This window comes from Aptenodytes patagonicus, chromosome 4, assembly GCF_965638725.1.
Source record: "Aptenodytes patagonicus chromosome 4, bAptPat1.pri.cur, whole genome shotgun sequence".
Lineage (NCBI taxonomy): Eukaryota > Metazoa > Chordata > Aves > Sphenisciformes > Spheniscidae > Aptenodytes > Aptenodytes patagonicus.
The window spans coordinates 62,326,367-62,343,086 of NC_134952.1; the positions used below are offsets into that span (position 1 = coordinate 62,326,367).

The window sequence follows — 16,720 nt, forward strand, 5'->3', positions numbered from 1 at the left end:
AGGGCGGCCATTTTAGGTGTGGTCCCCACTGCGCCCCGGGGCGCCCTGAAGCGCGGTGGGCGCCGCCGCCCGCACGGGATGGCGGCGACGACGACGACGACGGGTCCGCCCCGTCGGGGGCGTCTCCGCGGCGGCGCGGGGCCGCCTCCCCCATCCCCGCCCCCCGGCTCCCCAGTCGCGTCGGCGGCTGGACGGGAGCGGAGCCGAGCCGCGCTGCCAGCCCGCCCGCTCCGTCCCGTCCTGAGCCGACCCGAGCGGGCAGCGCCGGGGGGGAGCCGCCGCCCCATGCGCTGAGGGGCGGCGGGATGGGGCCGCGGGGCGCCGGCGGCTGGGCCGGCCGCGCCGGGGCGCCGGCTCCCGGTTGGACGTGCCTCCTGCCGTTGCTTCTGTGCACCGCGCTCCGGAGTCTGCTGGCCAGCCCCGGCAGTGAGGGTGAGCGGGGCCGGGGCGGCCGGGCCGTCGGGGCAGCGCCCGCCGGGGCAGCGCTCGCCGGGGAGGAGGGCTGCCCGGCGGTGCGCTGCTTCGGGCTCATCTGACTCAATTTTGAACGTTTTGGGGGAGGTGAAGGGGGGCTCTGCCCTGCGGGGAGGCGGATGCCGCGCCGGGGGAAGCGGGCGATACTGGCCGATGGGGCTGGGGGGGTCCCGGGGAAGGGAGGCGGCAGCGGCCGCTGCGCGCCCCCCGGGTCGGGAGCGGGGAGGCAGCGCTGCCTCAGGCGCGGGCAGGCTTGCACGGGTGGGTTTGCACAGATGCCTTGGATGAGCGCGTTTTGCAGTGTTGTTTTTTTTTTCGGGGGGGGTGGGGTGTTGTATAGGTGCCTTTGCACGGGGACGTTTGCACGGGTGGGTTTGCACGGCTGTGTTTCTTAGCGGTTTGCACCGGGGGAGTTGCACAGGTGCATTCGCGCAGGGCTTTGCACGGGGCGGGGGGTCTTGCGGGGGTGCGCGCAGGCGGAGCGGGAGCGGGGCCGGCCGGGGCTCGGCGGTGCCGGGGCGGGCTGGGGGAGGCTGCCGGTGGGGAGCCCCGCAAGCGCTGGCCGCAGTGCGCTTACTTCGTGCCTTAAAATACATCTGTGAAAAGGAGGGGAAGCCTCGGAGGTGCCGGTATTTAACCCGCAAAGCAGCGGAGCGCGGCCGCTGGGGACGGATTTTTTTTTATACGTTCCATCTCTGTGAGGCCAATAGCCAAAACTATGTGTCTAGGCTTCTTGTCTAGCAGGGTACTTCCAGGCTTTCAAACCGCCTGTTTTTTTTTCCTCTATACGTGGTGTGGGCACTGCTTGGGGCTTTTTATTATTATTTTTGGATACGCGGGCAGGCTGTAATGCGAAAGCAATAGGTGGAGAAGTTCAGCATCTGAAGGGGATGCCGGCGGCTCGTAGCGGGCTGGCTTCGTGATGCACCGTAATCATTTGTGAAACTCCTTTAGAGGGAGGAGGTATGCAGGGGTTGGTGAAGGAAAACCGTACCAGAATTTCAAAGACGTGGCCTGAGGTAACCAGCTAGCTGTAATTTATTTTGGAGAGTGCGAATAATGTGAATCACAGTTTTCTTAAAAAAAAAAAAAAGTGCAGAGGAAGGGGAAAATGCTGTTCCTCTGTGTGTGAAGATATCAGATGTTCAGGAAGTGCATTGATTTGGGGGATGATGGAAATGGCTTTGGCTTTGCCTTGGCTAGATAGTGGTGGGCCCAATCTATGTGCCCCCACCTGATTTCGGATGATTTCACCCATGGGAGCGATGCTGGGGAGGTCGTGTGGCTGCTTTCGAAGTGCTTTCCCTGTTACTCACCTGCCTCTTGGGAGGCACGCTGTCCTGCGCGCTCCGGTCTGTCCCGATACGGTGTCGAGAGACTGGCAGATGCTCCCAAGCCCTGCCTCGGTCATCCTTGCCAGTTCTTGGAAAATCTGGATAGTACCGATGGAGTCAATGGGACCGTTTGCCGAGCGTAGAGGTGTCTCTGCATGAACAGGCAGCTGCAGAATAGGACGGGTTTAGTGACATCTTTACAGGGAGGTTGCAAGGGAATATTATGGTAATGATGAGCAATGTGAGGGCTTGCTTCACGGTCTCTCTCCCCCTACTTTTCTGACTGCTGCTGTCTAATTTCTGGCTCTTCAGTAAATGCAAAGCTAAAATAAAAAGACTGCTGGTAGGAGGGGTCTGACTCGACCTGAACTTATTCGATAACAGCTGTCCTTTGCTGCTAGGAGATTTATTTGTAAACAAGCATTATTTGACAAGTGCTTCTCACAGCATGTCTCCTTTGCCAATTACTACTGAACAGCTCCACTTCTGGGAACGGCTCACCCTGCAGTACGTGAAGCCTAATGCGTGAGAAACCTCAGACGCTGAAGTCCGCTTGCCTAGTCGTATGCTGCTGACACTTGTCACCGCTTTGGGTTTGAAAAGTTCAGTTTGGCTGCTTCTGGGCTCTGATGAGAGAGACCCTCTCCTGGGGTTAGTTGTCATTTTCAGCCGGTTAGGAACTTTACTTTTGGTCGTATGGAGGTAGCCATCTTAGACCTGTGAATAATATTTTCAAAAGTTGGTTGTATTGGTTTTTCTGGGTTTTGTTTTTTGTTATCCTTTATCCTACTCACCATGGTTAAACAACTAGCCAATACCCTGTGATGTGTAGGTATGTAATGCGTATGTAGTTGCACAGAGGATGACAAATTCTCATAATTACTTTTTTGTTTAACCTGGCATTACATTTTTTTTGTTTCTCTAAATCTTACTGTAATACACAGTGACTTTGTAGGTTAAGATATATGCAGTTAACAATTTACAGTGCATGATTTTCTGTTTTACCCTCTAGTGGAGGGACACTTAGGGGAAAATGCTTTAAAAATCTAGGTTAAGATTTGGAGGAAAAAAAAAAGTACATTAAATGTTTGGGTTCCTTAGCATGGAAATAGGTTTTTACAAGGGCAGCTGAGTTTCGGAAGCTCCTGCCATTTTTATGGGGAAGTATCAAGTGCCCAGCCTGTATCATAAACCTAGTCACCTTCATAGATATCTCCAGTTATGGATTGAAGGATATACATTGGGAAAACTGAATTATTTTTTTCCCAGATTTTCCTATAATAGGGAAATAAAACAGATTTTGATTTCAATCACCTTCTGTCAATTTATATACTAAAAGCAAAACATGTAGTGAAGGGTGAAGGCTTAATGCTATTTAATGCATTTTCAAGTATTGTTTAGCCACTATTTTTAACTCTTTAGCAGAGTTCATTGATTAGAAATTTCCTTCTTCCCTTTGACTATTTTTACAAATTCAGAAATTAGTCACAAAGAAATATTCCAAAGAGTACACTGAAAGTATTACACAATTTTGAAGTGCTGGTATTTCAGAAGTACATCATTACTTTAAAACGCATTCCCTATGATAACAGGGTGTGAGAGGCAGCCCTGCGGTATGCGACTGGGCTTCCTGCACCTCCTTTACTTGAAAAATGTATGTGTTTTAAATCTTTCTGTTGTAAGTACTAGGGTTTGGGAAGTGGCTTGTGTAAATTATTTATATAAAACACAGAATGAATGAAGGAATTGTTTAAAGACCTCCCCTCCACCCTAAACTTCATGATTTGTTACGCATTGACTGTGGATTTGGTTTGGTTTGCAGATCTCATTTGGACGTCACCCAGATGACCTTAAAAAGTGTCATGCGGGCAAATAAGAAGAATGGAGTACATTACATCTGATTGCTTGTAACAAAGTAACTCTACAACATACTTCCATAATTGTCATTAAATACAAAGTATATTTCATTTTAGGTTTTTCAGCAGAAGTAAGTGCTGATGAGGCAGTGCTGTAACAATGAAGTATATTGTTAAGCAAATCAAAAGAAATACAGTTTGAAATAATGACATTGACTTAAATAGACAAAGGTTAGAAAGACAAAATGAGTCTGACTTTGTAACGTGTTGTATTTGTTTTAAGACCAGAAGGATATTCTTTAGTTACAAACTCCTGCATTTGGTGCTCTTAATTCTTCCAGGGTTTTTTGAAGCTCACTTTATCTTAATGCATCATTTTTAATTTGAATGAATGAATAAATGAGTACAATTAAAGGGGTGGGTCTGGTGCAGGCAAAAATAATGGAAGGTTGTAATTTGCAGATTATTCATGCCAGAGCCTGGAATGAGCCTACCTGTTCTCAGTGTGTTGACTTGTGTGTGTGTTGTTTCGTACTGACACATAATTTTGGTGTCGTGGCACACCAGATAAATGCATATTTAGGTATAACATCACGATATTTATCTTTAATCAGTGAATTAAATCTTTTTCAAGGAGTTTTTTTGTGTATTTAGTAGAAGCAGGTGTGAAAATAGTCTTAATTTTCATATCAGTGTATTCCAATTAGTCTAATGCTTTGGGTAAAAATACACACAATCAGAACATTTTGCTTATTAGGTTGCTCTTAGTAGCTTGGCTTCATATGTCATGCATTCACACAGCTATTGCATTTTGTGTAATTCTGTAGGTATTAAGTACTGCTAGCATGCATATACCTTATGCATGCAGAACGGGTAAGTTTGGACACATTTCAGTCTGCTCACAGTGCTTTGTAAAGAGGCTTTGAGGAGGTATCTGTTCTTAATTTCATGTATTGGAATGGTTCCCTGTGTGCGTTCCATGATAGCAGAGCGTAGCATCAGTGCCATGTGTTTATTTTACTCACAGGAGTAATCCCATTAACTTTTAAATTTACTGCAGTGGAATTACTGGTATGAGGAAGGACAGCTCATGTCTAATGGTCTTTTTGGGATCAGTCTGATGTGTGATGTATGGCTTTTTGAGAGGTTTAGAATGACTCAATCATGGCTTTAAAATGGAAACTACTATCCTTTTGACAGTAAAACAACATTTGAAATGCAGCACTTTTAAGTATATGACTAAAAGCATTGCTGCCTAATGACACGTTTAAAAAAAGGGAAGTAAACAATAGCAAAGATTGACTCCATGATAGTATCTGTTTCCTTTTGAAGCTTATCTTAAAAACTGCAATAAATAGTGGAAAACAGGCAAACTGTCTTAAACTGAACCACTGACAGACCATCTGCTTATAGTATCATAAATGTTGACACCATAATTTGATGTATAAAGCAGCTATTTGCACATCAATTTACAGATGGGTGAACTGGCAGGTACCATGGGGAAAAGGGAAGACTCAGTGGGCTTGTCTGACAGCTTCTTCCCCTTCTGCTGTGAACTCTCCCACTGCTACCTAACTTTTTAGCTCCAGTATATGGTCTATCTCCGTGTCTGCTGTTCTTTCTGTTAAATAAGAAAACAAAATCTCACCTGTAAAGAAATGTTTATTCTTTGCACTAAAATAGAAAGTGTTTTGCAGCAGGCTCTGGCAGGGGATGAAAGTGGGAGCAGGATTTTGTAAAATCTGGCAGAAATTGCAAAGCCAGGACAGTTTATTATGTGGTGCCTTGCTCTCTGATCCTCGTGGGTTTTACGCTTTATTGTTCTGAGGATTTCTGTGCTGCTTCTGCAGGAATCCTCGTTTCCAGCACACGCTGAGCGAGTGCAGAGCCCTTGACCTGGGAAAGTTCAGCTGATATTGCTCAACTGAGTGATGGTGTTGGACCCCGTTGGCTTTAGGTTCTTGAGCAGAAGTGGGGCTGTTAGGTCCTCCCAGTCTTTCTGACTTGGAGCTACGTTTTTAGTGGTCTGTTCCTGTAAGTGTGCAGGTATGTATATTCTTGAATAGAGACAAGCTTTAAACATTACTCGGGGATGTCAGGGAAGTGAGACCCTGCCCCGAAATAAAAAGAAAAAACTTTTTTGGCAAATTTTTTAAATATTCTCACTTCCTCTTTAGGAAATAAATCTAAATCTGTATGTGGTTCAAGGGCAAAATGAGATGTAAAAAACCAAAGTGCACACAGATCGGTCACTTTGTAGAAGCAATGAATTTCTTAGTTAAGTGCTCACTTCTATGGAGGAAAGAGTATTCAGTGCAGCTCTTCAGCAGATACTCAACCTACTATCCATTAAAAAGTTTTTTGGTTTTTGTTTTTTTTTAAAAAGAAAATCTTATGCTTATAGTAAAACATCTAAACACAGAATTGAAAAATCTGTCATTAAGTGCACCTTTCTCACTGACCATAAGTGCTGCTGAGATATGGTGCCTCATTTCAACCAGGATGGACTTCAGCTAGGTATTTTTCTTTACTCGGAGAATGTTGCAGAAATACTGTGTTGATGATTGCATTGGAATGAACAATTTTTTTTGTAACTTACTCTTTACTAAACTCATTTTCTTTGATCTCTGCTGTAAAATTGCTGTGTATTTTAAAAGCTAGCAGAGAATCCTTTTTTCCTTTGAAAATATATTTTGTTCTTAAGACATCCCTGGTTTTTGGCACAGGCAGAATGGAGAGATGGATTGCCCTCTGTGTTCACATTGTCTCTATCCCTCACTCTGCTCTGTGACCAGCTGGACATTGAGGTGACAGGTTTTGCTGAGTGAAAGCATTTGCTTCACAGCAAATTGTGAAAGCAGTTGCTTTCACAGCCAGCTGTATCGGCAAACTTGAGCACTGGCCTTCAGTAGCTTAGGTCTCCCTAGGGATTTGTTACCCTTTTAGTTGTCTCTTTGACCTATTATATCTCTTACAGTCTCAGTTTTGGTATTTGCTCTGGCTTTGGTCAGTGCAGTATCTGAGCCTCTCTGAAGGTTTAATATGCTTATCCTCTTGGAGGTAGAAAGCAATTATCCCTGTCTTCTGCAAAGAAGCTTGTCAAGAGGGGACAGTCGGGAGGAGATGTAAGCACTGCGATTCGCATCACGACTTCTGGGTGTGGGAGGTGATGGGTGGCTGTTTGCAGAGGTCCAGTGGCACATTGCCTGCTGTGAACAAGGATGCTGGGGCCTGCAGACTGCCGTGGGCTGTGCGTATGAGCACAGCCTCCCTGCTTCTGCTTTGCAAAGAGGACTACAGATGCTTTAGGCCAGAATAATTGCCATGGGAGCATTCAGTACATGCTGTGACTGTCTCGTTGCGGGTATCGGTGGTGGGAAACGCCCTCCTTTTCTCTCCCTTCTCCCTGATATTTGAGTTGTGCAGGAGGTATGTTAGGAGGACTTTGACCAGGTAGAGCTGCCCAGGTGACCACTAGCTGGAAGGATGAGAGATGCCTCCTGGAGAAGGTGATGTAGCATGTACTATCACAGCAGATCAGGGAATATCTACATGAGCTGGTCTGGCAGCCCTGAGGGAGAAGGTGACTCCTGCCCCTCGCCTTCCCCCTGGCAAGCTCCTGAGCATCAGCAGTGGGTCAGCTGGTGTGCTCCTGAGCAAACTGTGTCTTGCAGGGTGTGCATGGAGAGGAAGCAGTCCCCTGCAGAAGTTGAGAGCTTCTAGGTTTAGGTGGCTGTGTAGCAGGTGTTGAGCCTGTAGGGGAGATGGTAGGACCCTGGGCTTGAAGGCTTTCATGCCAGCTACTTCATTTTGGTGCAGGGGACAGAACTGAAGTGTCTTGCCAGGGTTTTAACTCCTGGGTTCTCTAACCTGGATCACTTAATGTTAGAGGTCAGAACAACCAGTTTGAACTTTGCAATTCTCTGAGGGGATAGAGAAACACCTGGGAGGAAATTAATTATTCAGCATCAGTAATATACATTTCATGATGTTTCTGGGTGGACTTGTATCATTTTTTTTAACTGTTTTGCATGTCCCAAATCAGTGAAACTACTCGGGGAAACTATCTGCATACTTGCCTTTGTGTGTTAATTTTTCCAAAAAACCCAGTCATTTTGGTTTATCCATCTTTGCTTTACTAATGTTCACATGCAATTTCTTCCTAAAATGTGTTGGCAATGAGCTGTTCCCACTAGCAACCTCCACCCTCTTCCGTCAACAGAAATAGAAGGGATAAACTGTCAACCCCCCCGAAAAGCCAATAGATCATCTTAAACATTTTTTTGCTCCTGAATGCAATCTAAGCATTATGTCAGTTCTTTTTTTTTCTACTTGAGTGAACTTGGTGGCAGCAGAGTAGTCATTATTGTCAACAGCAAGGCTTTATTGGCGCTGGACAGTGAGGTCTTGCGAGTCCACTGTTAGTGAAAGCTGACAGCCTTGACAGCTCTGGATGTGTCTGCTGAGTGTCTTTCCTTTTGTTGAGTTTAGTTATCTGCATAGCAGAATTTGTCCATGTCTTTTAGGATACCTTTTAGGAACAGAGACTGTATTGCTTTTAGTTGGTAATGCTCTGATTTAGGGAAGAAGGTGAAATTTCATCTCGGCACTGCCAGCAGGTGTTTTGGTTGCATTGGGAAGCTGTTAGGATTTCAGGGCTTGACTTTATGTGAGTGCTTAATAAGGTGCTTGCTTTAAGTAGGGTCTTGAAGAAACTGGCTGCCTCCTTCAACCGTTTGCAGATACCCTGGGTCCACAGGCAGCACTGGTATTTTGTGTCTCCACGCAGGCTGGTTGTCAGGTTGCTGGTTGCAGGTGCTGGTTGTATCTTGCCTTCAGTGGAAGCTTCTTTTTCATTCTTAATGGCAGGGTGATTCTTGCCCAGATGGTTTCCCCAAAAGATTTGTGCTGCAGCCAGCTTGGAGATCTGCTATTGTGTTGGTGCATTGTTGTTTCCAGTGGATCTTATGAGTGGGGCTGGAAGCATTTTACTGACTTTCTTCATAGTGAATAATTTCAATTAAATGGTGATTTTGGTGGGAATGGGAGTGTTTGCCATTAAAAAAAAGCAAACCATACTGGAGTTTTTAAGTTTCCAGGCACTTTGGTGTCAAGCTAATAATCTGACCACTTCTGCTTTTAAGTTATGTATGGTGGGAAGAACAAATGACTGCCTCTTGTCTTGAGTGCAAGTCCTTGTAAGGAAAAAATCTGCAGTTTCCTATTTGTTTTAGTGGGTCTGGTTATCGAAGTGAGCTTTTGGTTCCACTCCCTGGAGCTACGGCTGGTGCTGTGCCTGCTGAGAAAAAATGCAGCCAACCTGAAGAACTTTGTCAAAGGGCAATATCACACCCCTCTTAAACAGTGTGTTCAAACAAATTACAGACATAATGCAGAAATTACTGGGTAGAATTCTCTGGCTGATGTTACGATTGCAGTTGTCCATCGGGCCTTAAAAACCCATGAATCTGTGATGCAGATTCTAGCGTTTTGGCTCTTGCTATAAAAGGAAATCATGAGAAAACTTAGAGCAGAATGAAGCCAATGTAATAAAATATAAATCTGCAGTTAATATTAGTTTGCAAGTTCATTAAGTAGTGTATATTTTCTTCCTCCAGTGGGCTATAAATAATAGGTACTGCTACAGCTTGCACTCTGCTGTAGCTGGTTTCCACTGATGGAAATGTTTCCAAGGTTCTTCTTGCCTGTGTGTTTTTTGTCCCAACTCAGTGTAGCTAATTAATACAAAACATCTGCTCCCTGATGACTTTGATTTCTTTCAAGAGTTTATTTTTTTCATTTGTTTTTGCTTTCTTGGATTATTTTTGACTGTCACTTGTTGGATCGCCTTGGATTTATACTTCTTGAAGAAATGCTTGGCACAACAGGGAAAACAGTTGGAAAATGAATGGCAACAATACTTCAATAAAACCAGTGAAGATTTATGAAGCAGGCAAACTTTGACTCATGATGATGAAGAGTCCTCTGCAGTCAGTGTGTCTTGATAGTGCTGTGAACTCCAGGAGTGCAGGAGGAAGGATGGGGAGGTATGCGGTGTAAGGAGAAACCAACTCTGTTAATGATGATGTCTTTGGCAGCTATACCCCCTGCCTTGGGAAAGAGGAGGAGAGCAGAGGAGTGAAGCTTGGTGGAAAGCCTGTGATGCTATTCAGGAAACCTCCCAATGAGGGTTTGGTGCAAAGCGCTGCTGTCGCATCTTGTTCTGCACCTTGACCCCCATGCAGCAAAGCGTTTCACCTCATGCTTAATTGGCAGTGTGTGAGTATTCCCATGAGAGGTTTCTCACAAGTATTTTAAATGTAGTTGCTCCCACAAGCTATGAGTGTTGGGTCAGAGCTGGCGCTACCTTGATGTAGCTCTGACCTTTCCATGGGTGGCTACGTCCTGTGGAGTGCTGTGCAGAGGGGGCCAGGAGCTGCAGGAGGATGTAGGAGCATTTGATTCATACCTTTTTTCATATGGGAGTTCAGATTCAGGTTACCCAAAACAATGTTCAAATTCCTGTTCAATTCATAACAAATGTATTAAAGCAGAGTTTTGCTTCAGTTGTTTAAAACAAAACATTTTAATTCAAATGTTATTGTTCAAAAATGTGCTACTTTAGAAATCGTGGTGTTTTGAAGTACTTATGCAGGCTTCAAGGTTTCTTTACTCCTGTTTGTTTTGTGATGGAAACTGTAGTTATAGGGTATTGATTAGGTCAAAGAGGATGTTCTTTTCCTCCTGCTTTAGGTATATTTCAGTGAAATAAAAAGATTCTTACAGCTTTACAACTTCATGGCATAAACTCCATCAGCTTTTGCTATCCTGACCATTTTGCCTGTTCTAGAGCGATTTGTCAGGATAAACTTTGGTAGAGTGTGCCCTGTGGTAAGCCTTAGCTTGCAAATGATGCTGCTGAAGAGCAGGACTACTCTGGTGTATAAGTATTTATTGGAAATCAGCTCAAAGACCATGGCAACCCAGAAGAGTTCAGTCTTTCATATGCCTGCAGAGACTTTGCCCCGGTGTGAGCAATGAAGTCTTTTCTGGAAGATCCTTAGGTGCTGAAATGGCAGGAGGACGTGCTGCTGGTAGGATCAGAAGTGCTCAGTGTTTTAGCCTGTTGGTGGAGGATTTTTGTTTTTTCAGCTTGTTTTTTTCCCGTTTGAAATTGGAGTGAAGAAAATGAAGCTGCTCCAGCTGATCCTGCTCCAGACCAGAGCCAGAGGAGCAATCTCACTTCTGTGGTGTGACCAAAAAAAATCCATTGATTGGTGGTTTTTGCTTCAGACATTGTACCATCATGACAGACCTGTCCTGCTTTTGCCTGGGCAAGCTAATGCTGCCACATGGCACTGTTTTAGGTGGCTGTGTCAGATGGGGTGCTCTGCTGTGTGGGCAGCAATGTTGGTTTAGGTCAATGTTGAATGCCATCAACCCTAGCGTTTCTTGTGCTTCCTTCCAGCCACAATCCTTGTGTAGCCATAGTGAAGCTGCTAAATGCTGGCTGTATGAATGTGACAGGGACACTTGAGTAAAAAGCCATACCCAGTCTCCCTGTCAGAGATTCCTGAGTGAAAAAACACTATTAATTCACTAGCTAGAGTTCAGGGCAAAGGTTTAGATCACTTCTGGTTTTATTCTAACTTGATTGCTCACCCATAGTAACTAGCCTGTCTGAGAACAAGAGTGTATGCAAATTCCCTGGGCTATTATTCTGTATTAAAAAAAGAAGAAGAAAAAAAAAGGCTGTGGTATGACTTTAGACTTAATCATCATTTATCCTACCCTGAAGGCATGGAAGTTAATGATATAGATCTGTGCGGTTTTGTGTTCCCCTTGACTGAGCATTAGAAATAATTAGGGCTTGTGGAATGGATGCACTGATGGTGGAGATGAGCATTTTTGAATGTGTATGTGTGCCTCTTCCAAGTTTGCTGGCAAAGATACTGGTGCTAAGAGTGTGCTTGTGGGCTCTGAGGTTTCTTGCTTGTTCGTTGAGACATAGCTATAGCTGGTGCTGAGGAGAAAGGAAGTGGGAATAAATGAGTTTTGTTATTTTGGAGGCTTTTAAGGTCAAGCAGAGTTGCTAGCGATTTCTGGAGAGATTTCTTCAGTGGGGTAAGCTCTCCTGCATCCCAAGGGCTGCTGAGTACAGCTCTGGGTTATGCTCGTGGAGTATCTACAGCATTTGGGCTGGTCCAGGAGTCCCAAGCTATACAGGAGCTGGCACTAGACCTCCTGGAGTATGGAAGCCTTAAGCACCATAGTTGGAGGTTTTCCTGAATTACCTCCCTCGGTTACCTGACTGCTTGGGTTAGTTGGTTATTAGACAGCCATGGCCAAATGCATGCTGATGGTCGTCACAGGTTGGATGGGGAGGAACTGGTTCTGCTGCTCTGGAGAAGACCTCTGGTCTCTTTCTCTGTCTTGCTGTGGGTCGAACCAGAGACAGTTTCAGGGTTTTTTTTCAGGTGCAAAAAAGCTTCATCTATTCCCGAGTAGCCATGTGGTGAGTTATGGAAACATCTGTTTGGGATGATGGCAGTCCTTCTCTAAAGTCTCTGCTAAAATGGTTTCCTCCGTGTTGCAGGTACGTACTTTACCTGCTGTTTGCCCACTGTTTCTTCCCCAACCTGGCCAATCTGCAGTTTTTTGATGAAAGCCATTTCAGCAAAAATAATGTTCCTGCCAGGCTGGAAGGTGGTGGGCAGAGCCCGTATGGACTTGTCTCCTGGGACTGTGCGCTGGTGGCCTCTCCAGCAGTGTGGGATGGGAAGGCTGTCTGAGAGAGCGTCCCGAAAGTGTTGGCAGCACTGTCACCCTGTGTGGGGAGCTCCTGCAGCTGGGCGATCGGAGGAACCAGGAGGGGATGCTGGAGCTCTGGCTGGGTTTGAGGCTGAATCAGGGTGGGGTTGGGACCTGGCAATGATGCAAGTAAAGGACAGATGTACTGGAAATGAGTGGGTAGGGTGGTGATGGGGAAGATGCAGATACCTTGTATCTAGATGGAGCAGTGGTAATTTGTGCTTATACCAGAATTTTGGGGATTCTCAAAGCAAAACGTTTTGGTCCTTGCAGGTAATATTTAGAATAAGTACTGGCTAAATATATTCCTCAGAGCAGATCGATGTAGTGCAGTATTTAGAAGATATACTGTGAAAGCAGTCCTGGGCAGAAGCCCATGGGGCAGCCGGAGAGTCTGCTGTGCCTTAGCAGCCCCTCAGAGCTGTCTGAGCTGTGCTGGGAGCCTCTCTGGTCTCCAGAGCAGCCCAGGCACAGGGGGAGCTTAAAGTGACTTGTGGCTTTCGTCTTCCTAGCATGTGAATTTTGGGTTACTGTGCAGCACCTGTCTAAAGGTGTATCCTGTCCTCTCCTATTTATTTTGCTCTATGCAGAATTCTACTAAAATAACGGAGAAATCGAGTCTTCTAACTGGAGATTTAGTATTCAGCTCTGGCTGACTCACCGGTAGGAAAATTCCCACTGACTTGAATTAGAGTTGAATGGGTTGTATTATCTTTTCATATGCAGAAAATTATTTTGAAATTGAAGTTAATAACAGCAATTTAAAAGTTGTCACTGATAGAAAGATAATACAATATTTAGTCGTATCATGTTCTTTTTATGATCTGATGTTTGAATAAAAGCACTTTTTCTGCTTTTTTCCTTAATTAGCAAGTCATGAAGAAGTTTGTGGCATCAAACATATTATCTAATTACATTCATTAGTAGCATCTCCAGGACAAGTTTTAATTAAGCTGTACAATGTAGATTAATACTTGTTTTGCATCCATTGCAACTCAAGACAGGAATATACTGTTCTGCACAGTTTAATTACAGTGATTGTAATAGAAGGAATTTGGGTAAACCTGCCATTTTGGCAACTACACTCCTCTTGCTTTTTTAAAGTTGTATACAGTTATAATATGGGACGTATTATTTATGTGTCCTATTTTGAAGTATATTTTAAGATCACCCTTTTTATCCCATTAAAAAGAAAATGCAGTGTGGTTCAGGAGCACTTGGGTACTGGTGCTTGATGTCAGCTGGAACAGGAGACCTTAATGAGCATTTTACCTGCAGACTTCAGGAGGGGAAAGTCTGGCCATCACTGGGTGACATATCTAATGGTAGATGATAGCAATACTTCTGTTTTGCTTAGGCGGTGGGGTGGAAAGCCACCTAATTGTATGTTTACTTACTGTGGATGTAGTTCAGTGTAGTCTCTGAGAATTGCTTCCACCAAATGTCCTGTAGTTCGGTAGCATTGCCAGCTCCCAGCTGTTTTCTGTTTTGGCAGGAGAAAGCAATCTGGGCACGAAAACCCTGAGCTACCGAATGTTTTTGCTCAACATCACAAAAATATACTTGACCAGGCAGAACATCTATATGCCTTATGATAGTGTGCTGCATTAATACTTCCATACATTGTGAAAATATCTGGATAGACAAATCTTTTTTTAAGATAAGTGTTTGATGCCAGAGCTGAGAACTGATTTTTTTCTACCTCAGCGTTGTATTTTTGTGTTTTGGGCTGTTTTTGTGTACAAGGGACTACAGTTGTCAGCCTTCAGTACAGTACAATGATTAAGACCAAACTGACTCAGAGAACTTATCTGTTGTTTAATCTTCATTTGTTTTTTAAATATTCCTTAAGATTTTAAAGGAGCATGCCTTTTAGTATAGTGTACTTCTGGGTTTTCTTGCTATGCCTCTGTAAATAGTGTAATCCTGATGTCTGAGGTACTCAATTGGCAGCATTTTTAATTTTGTCTGCGGTGCCTTGTGGCGGGGTGACCTGGGCCAGTGTAAGGAAAGGTCTGTATGCCTCATAAGTGTTTGCACTGATATATTTGGCTGTGCAGAGACAGCAAATCAGCCTGATACAAGTACTAGGGGTGAGGGGTATGGTACTCACATCATTTATACTTGTGCATGCAACCTGTTTGTTTCTCTTTAGCAATCTTGAAGTACCTATATGGTTGGTACTAAAGGAGTGAGTGCAAAGCTGCCTCCACTCTTTTCAAGTTTGTTCTTGGGCTAGATCATCGTGGGCTGGAAAATCTTGAAAGTCTGATTGTGAAAACTTCCAATGGGATTTTTCAAGAGGACATAGGGTGGAGATCAGGAATTGAAGACCCAGGGAAAGCTCTTCCTTTTCAGGAGAGACATGAGTACAAAAAATGAGGTATTAAGCAGACAAATATACTGTGAGAAGCGAGTGGTGTAATCCAAAGAGAAGAAATCGTGTGCTTTTAAAGTAGAAGAAAGTTCCTCCTAGGTTGATATTTTTGGATGACAGCTGTTGATTCAGAGACAAGCTTTTAACTTGGGGATTTAAAGCCCTGGGTACAGGAGGTGAAAGCTCAGCACCAGAAGCTGCTATAATTTTCCTTAGCTGAGTTAAGTGTGTGTAGATTTAACTACTTCACACGTTTTACTCAGTATTTTGGGTAATATAAGGGGGAAAAAAAATGTTATAAGCTTGAAAATAGTTTTTTGCTGTTTAATGTAAATTTTTGATTGCTTATGTGACTTAACAAAGCTACTCCGAATTTTTGTGTGAGGAAAAAAAAATCCCTTGGATATCTTACAATGAAGTTGTCAAAGACTTGGGGAAAAATGTGGGAGAGGGAGAAAAGAACAGATTCCTGAAAACAGTAATACTGTAATACTTGTACATAAAATAGTTTAAAAATTGAATTGACAATAATCAGGAAACTCTGCACGTTGTTTCTTGTTTCGTTTTTGTCTTAAAGGCCTGATTATGCTAAAAACATATGCCACCTTAGAAGAAATGTGTGTATAAACACACATAGATGTTTGTGAGTATATGTGTATATCTCTGTACTGTATGTTTTACATATACACATAAACACACAGTGTGCATTATGTATTTATTCCCTGCAAAAGACCAGATCCTAAGAACATGAAGGATCTGGATCTTACTGAAGTTTAGTGCATTTTCAACTTGGTTGCAGTGGCAGATCTCAAAGGAATAAAATAATGCATATATGGAATTGTTTTCAGTATATGACCTCCTAGAGGAGTTATTGCATTGTTGTTCTGCTTTACGAAAATCCAACTTCCTTGGTTAATTATAAACAGCCTGTTTACCATAGCCACCCAAACCTTGAAATATTTATTGAAGTTTGTAATCCATCCATCTTCCTTAACAGTTTTTTCTTTTATTTTCAGTGAATTTACTGGACTCGCGCACAGTAATGGGGGATCTAGGATGGATAGCATACCCAAAAAATGGGGTAAGTCTCTGTTGTTGTTTGCTTTCTCTCTCACAAATTATACTAACTGTTTCCATTTGGAAAGTAGACTACTGGGTTTAAAAACTCCCTGGAGTGATTTGTCAGCAATGGAGGGGAAAAAAATAAATAAAACAACAAGCTGTGACTGGAAAAATGGAGCTGTGTGGCTAGGGAATTGATTTATTTATGCAGTAGAGCCAGCCACAAGTATTAAAAAAAAACCAAAACATGAGTCAGCCCCCTCACTCCTCCCCTCACCAAAAAAATCCATGAGGTTATTTAAATTTTTTTAAAATTATAAATTCCTGTTCTTTTCTTGAGCCTTTGGGGTAAATGTACAACACGATTTTTCTGGAAGTTTTCTTCTGAAACACAGGGTCTGGGACATAACTGTTAGCTTTAAATGAACAGGGCTGTTCAAAAATACTTTTCAGGCCCATGATAAAATTCTGGGAGCTGATAACACTGGAACAGAAGCTGAGTTTTAAGCACCTTGAAGAGCCTCTGTCCCTTACCATTAACTATACTGAGAACTGAAAGAACCTGGCTTCCTAATTTGATACCTGAAATAAGTGCTGGAGTTTAGATGCGTTAATACCCTCCAGTGTGTGTGCTTGGCCTGACTGCATTGTGTGAGCAGCCATTGCTGTGACTTTTCGTCTTTGGTTTGGCTGGGGCATCCTCAGTGCTGTACTGTAACAGAGCTTTGGTACTGTCTTGAAACGTTGACTTCGGCATGGCACTGGGTGTTCCTGTCAGTTCCCAGAGGCCATGAGCACCGTGTGAG

At 43.8% G+C, this 16,720-nt stretch overlaps 1 protein-coding gene across 6 annotated transcripts in view; it reads left to right on the forward strand.

Annotated features, from left to right (window-relative positions):
• The first annotated feature begins 338 nt into the window (after positions 1-338).
• EPHA5 (EPH receptor A5) overlaps positions 339-16,720 on the forward strand; it is a 196,891-nt gene continuing 180,509 nt past the window's right edge. For 5 of the 6 annotated variants that reach the window (XM_076336955.1, XM_076336960.1, XM_076336956.1 and 2 more), the window contains exons 1-2: positions 370-432; positions 15,869-15,933. In XM_076336955.1, the coding sequence (XP_076193070.1) occupies positions 15,895-15,933 (39 nt within the window). In that variant the 5' untranslated portion in view covers positions 370-432; positions 15,869-15,894. Of the gene's footprint in view, positions 433-15,868; positions 15,934-16,720 lie in introns of all 6 variants that reach the window. The other variant, XM_076336961.1, reaches the window with a different exon arrangement.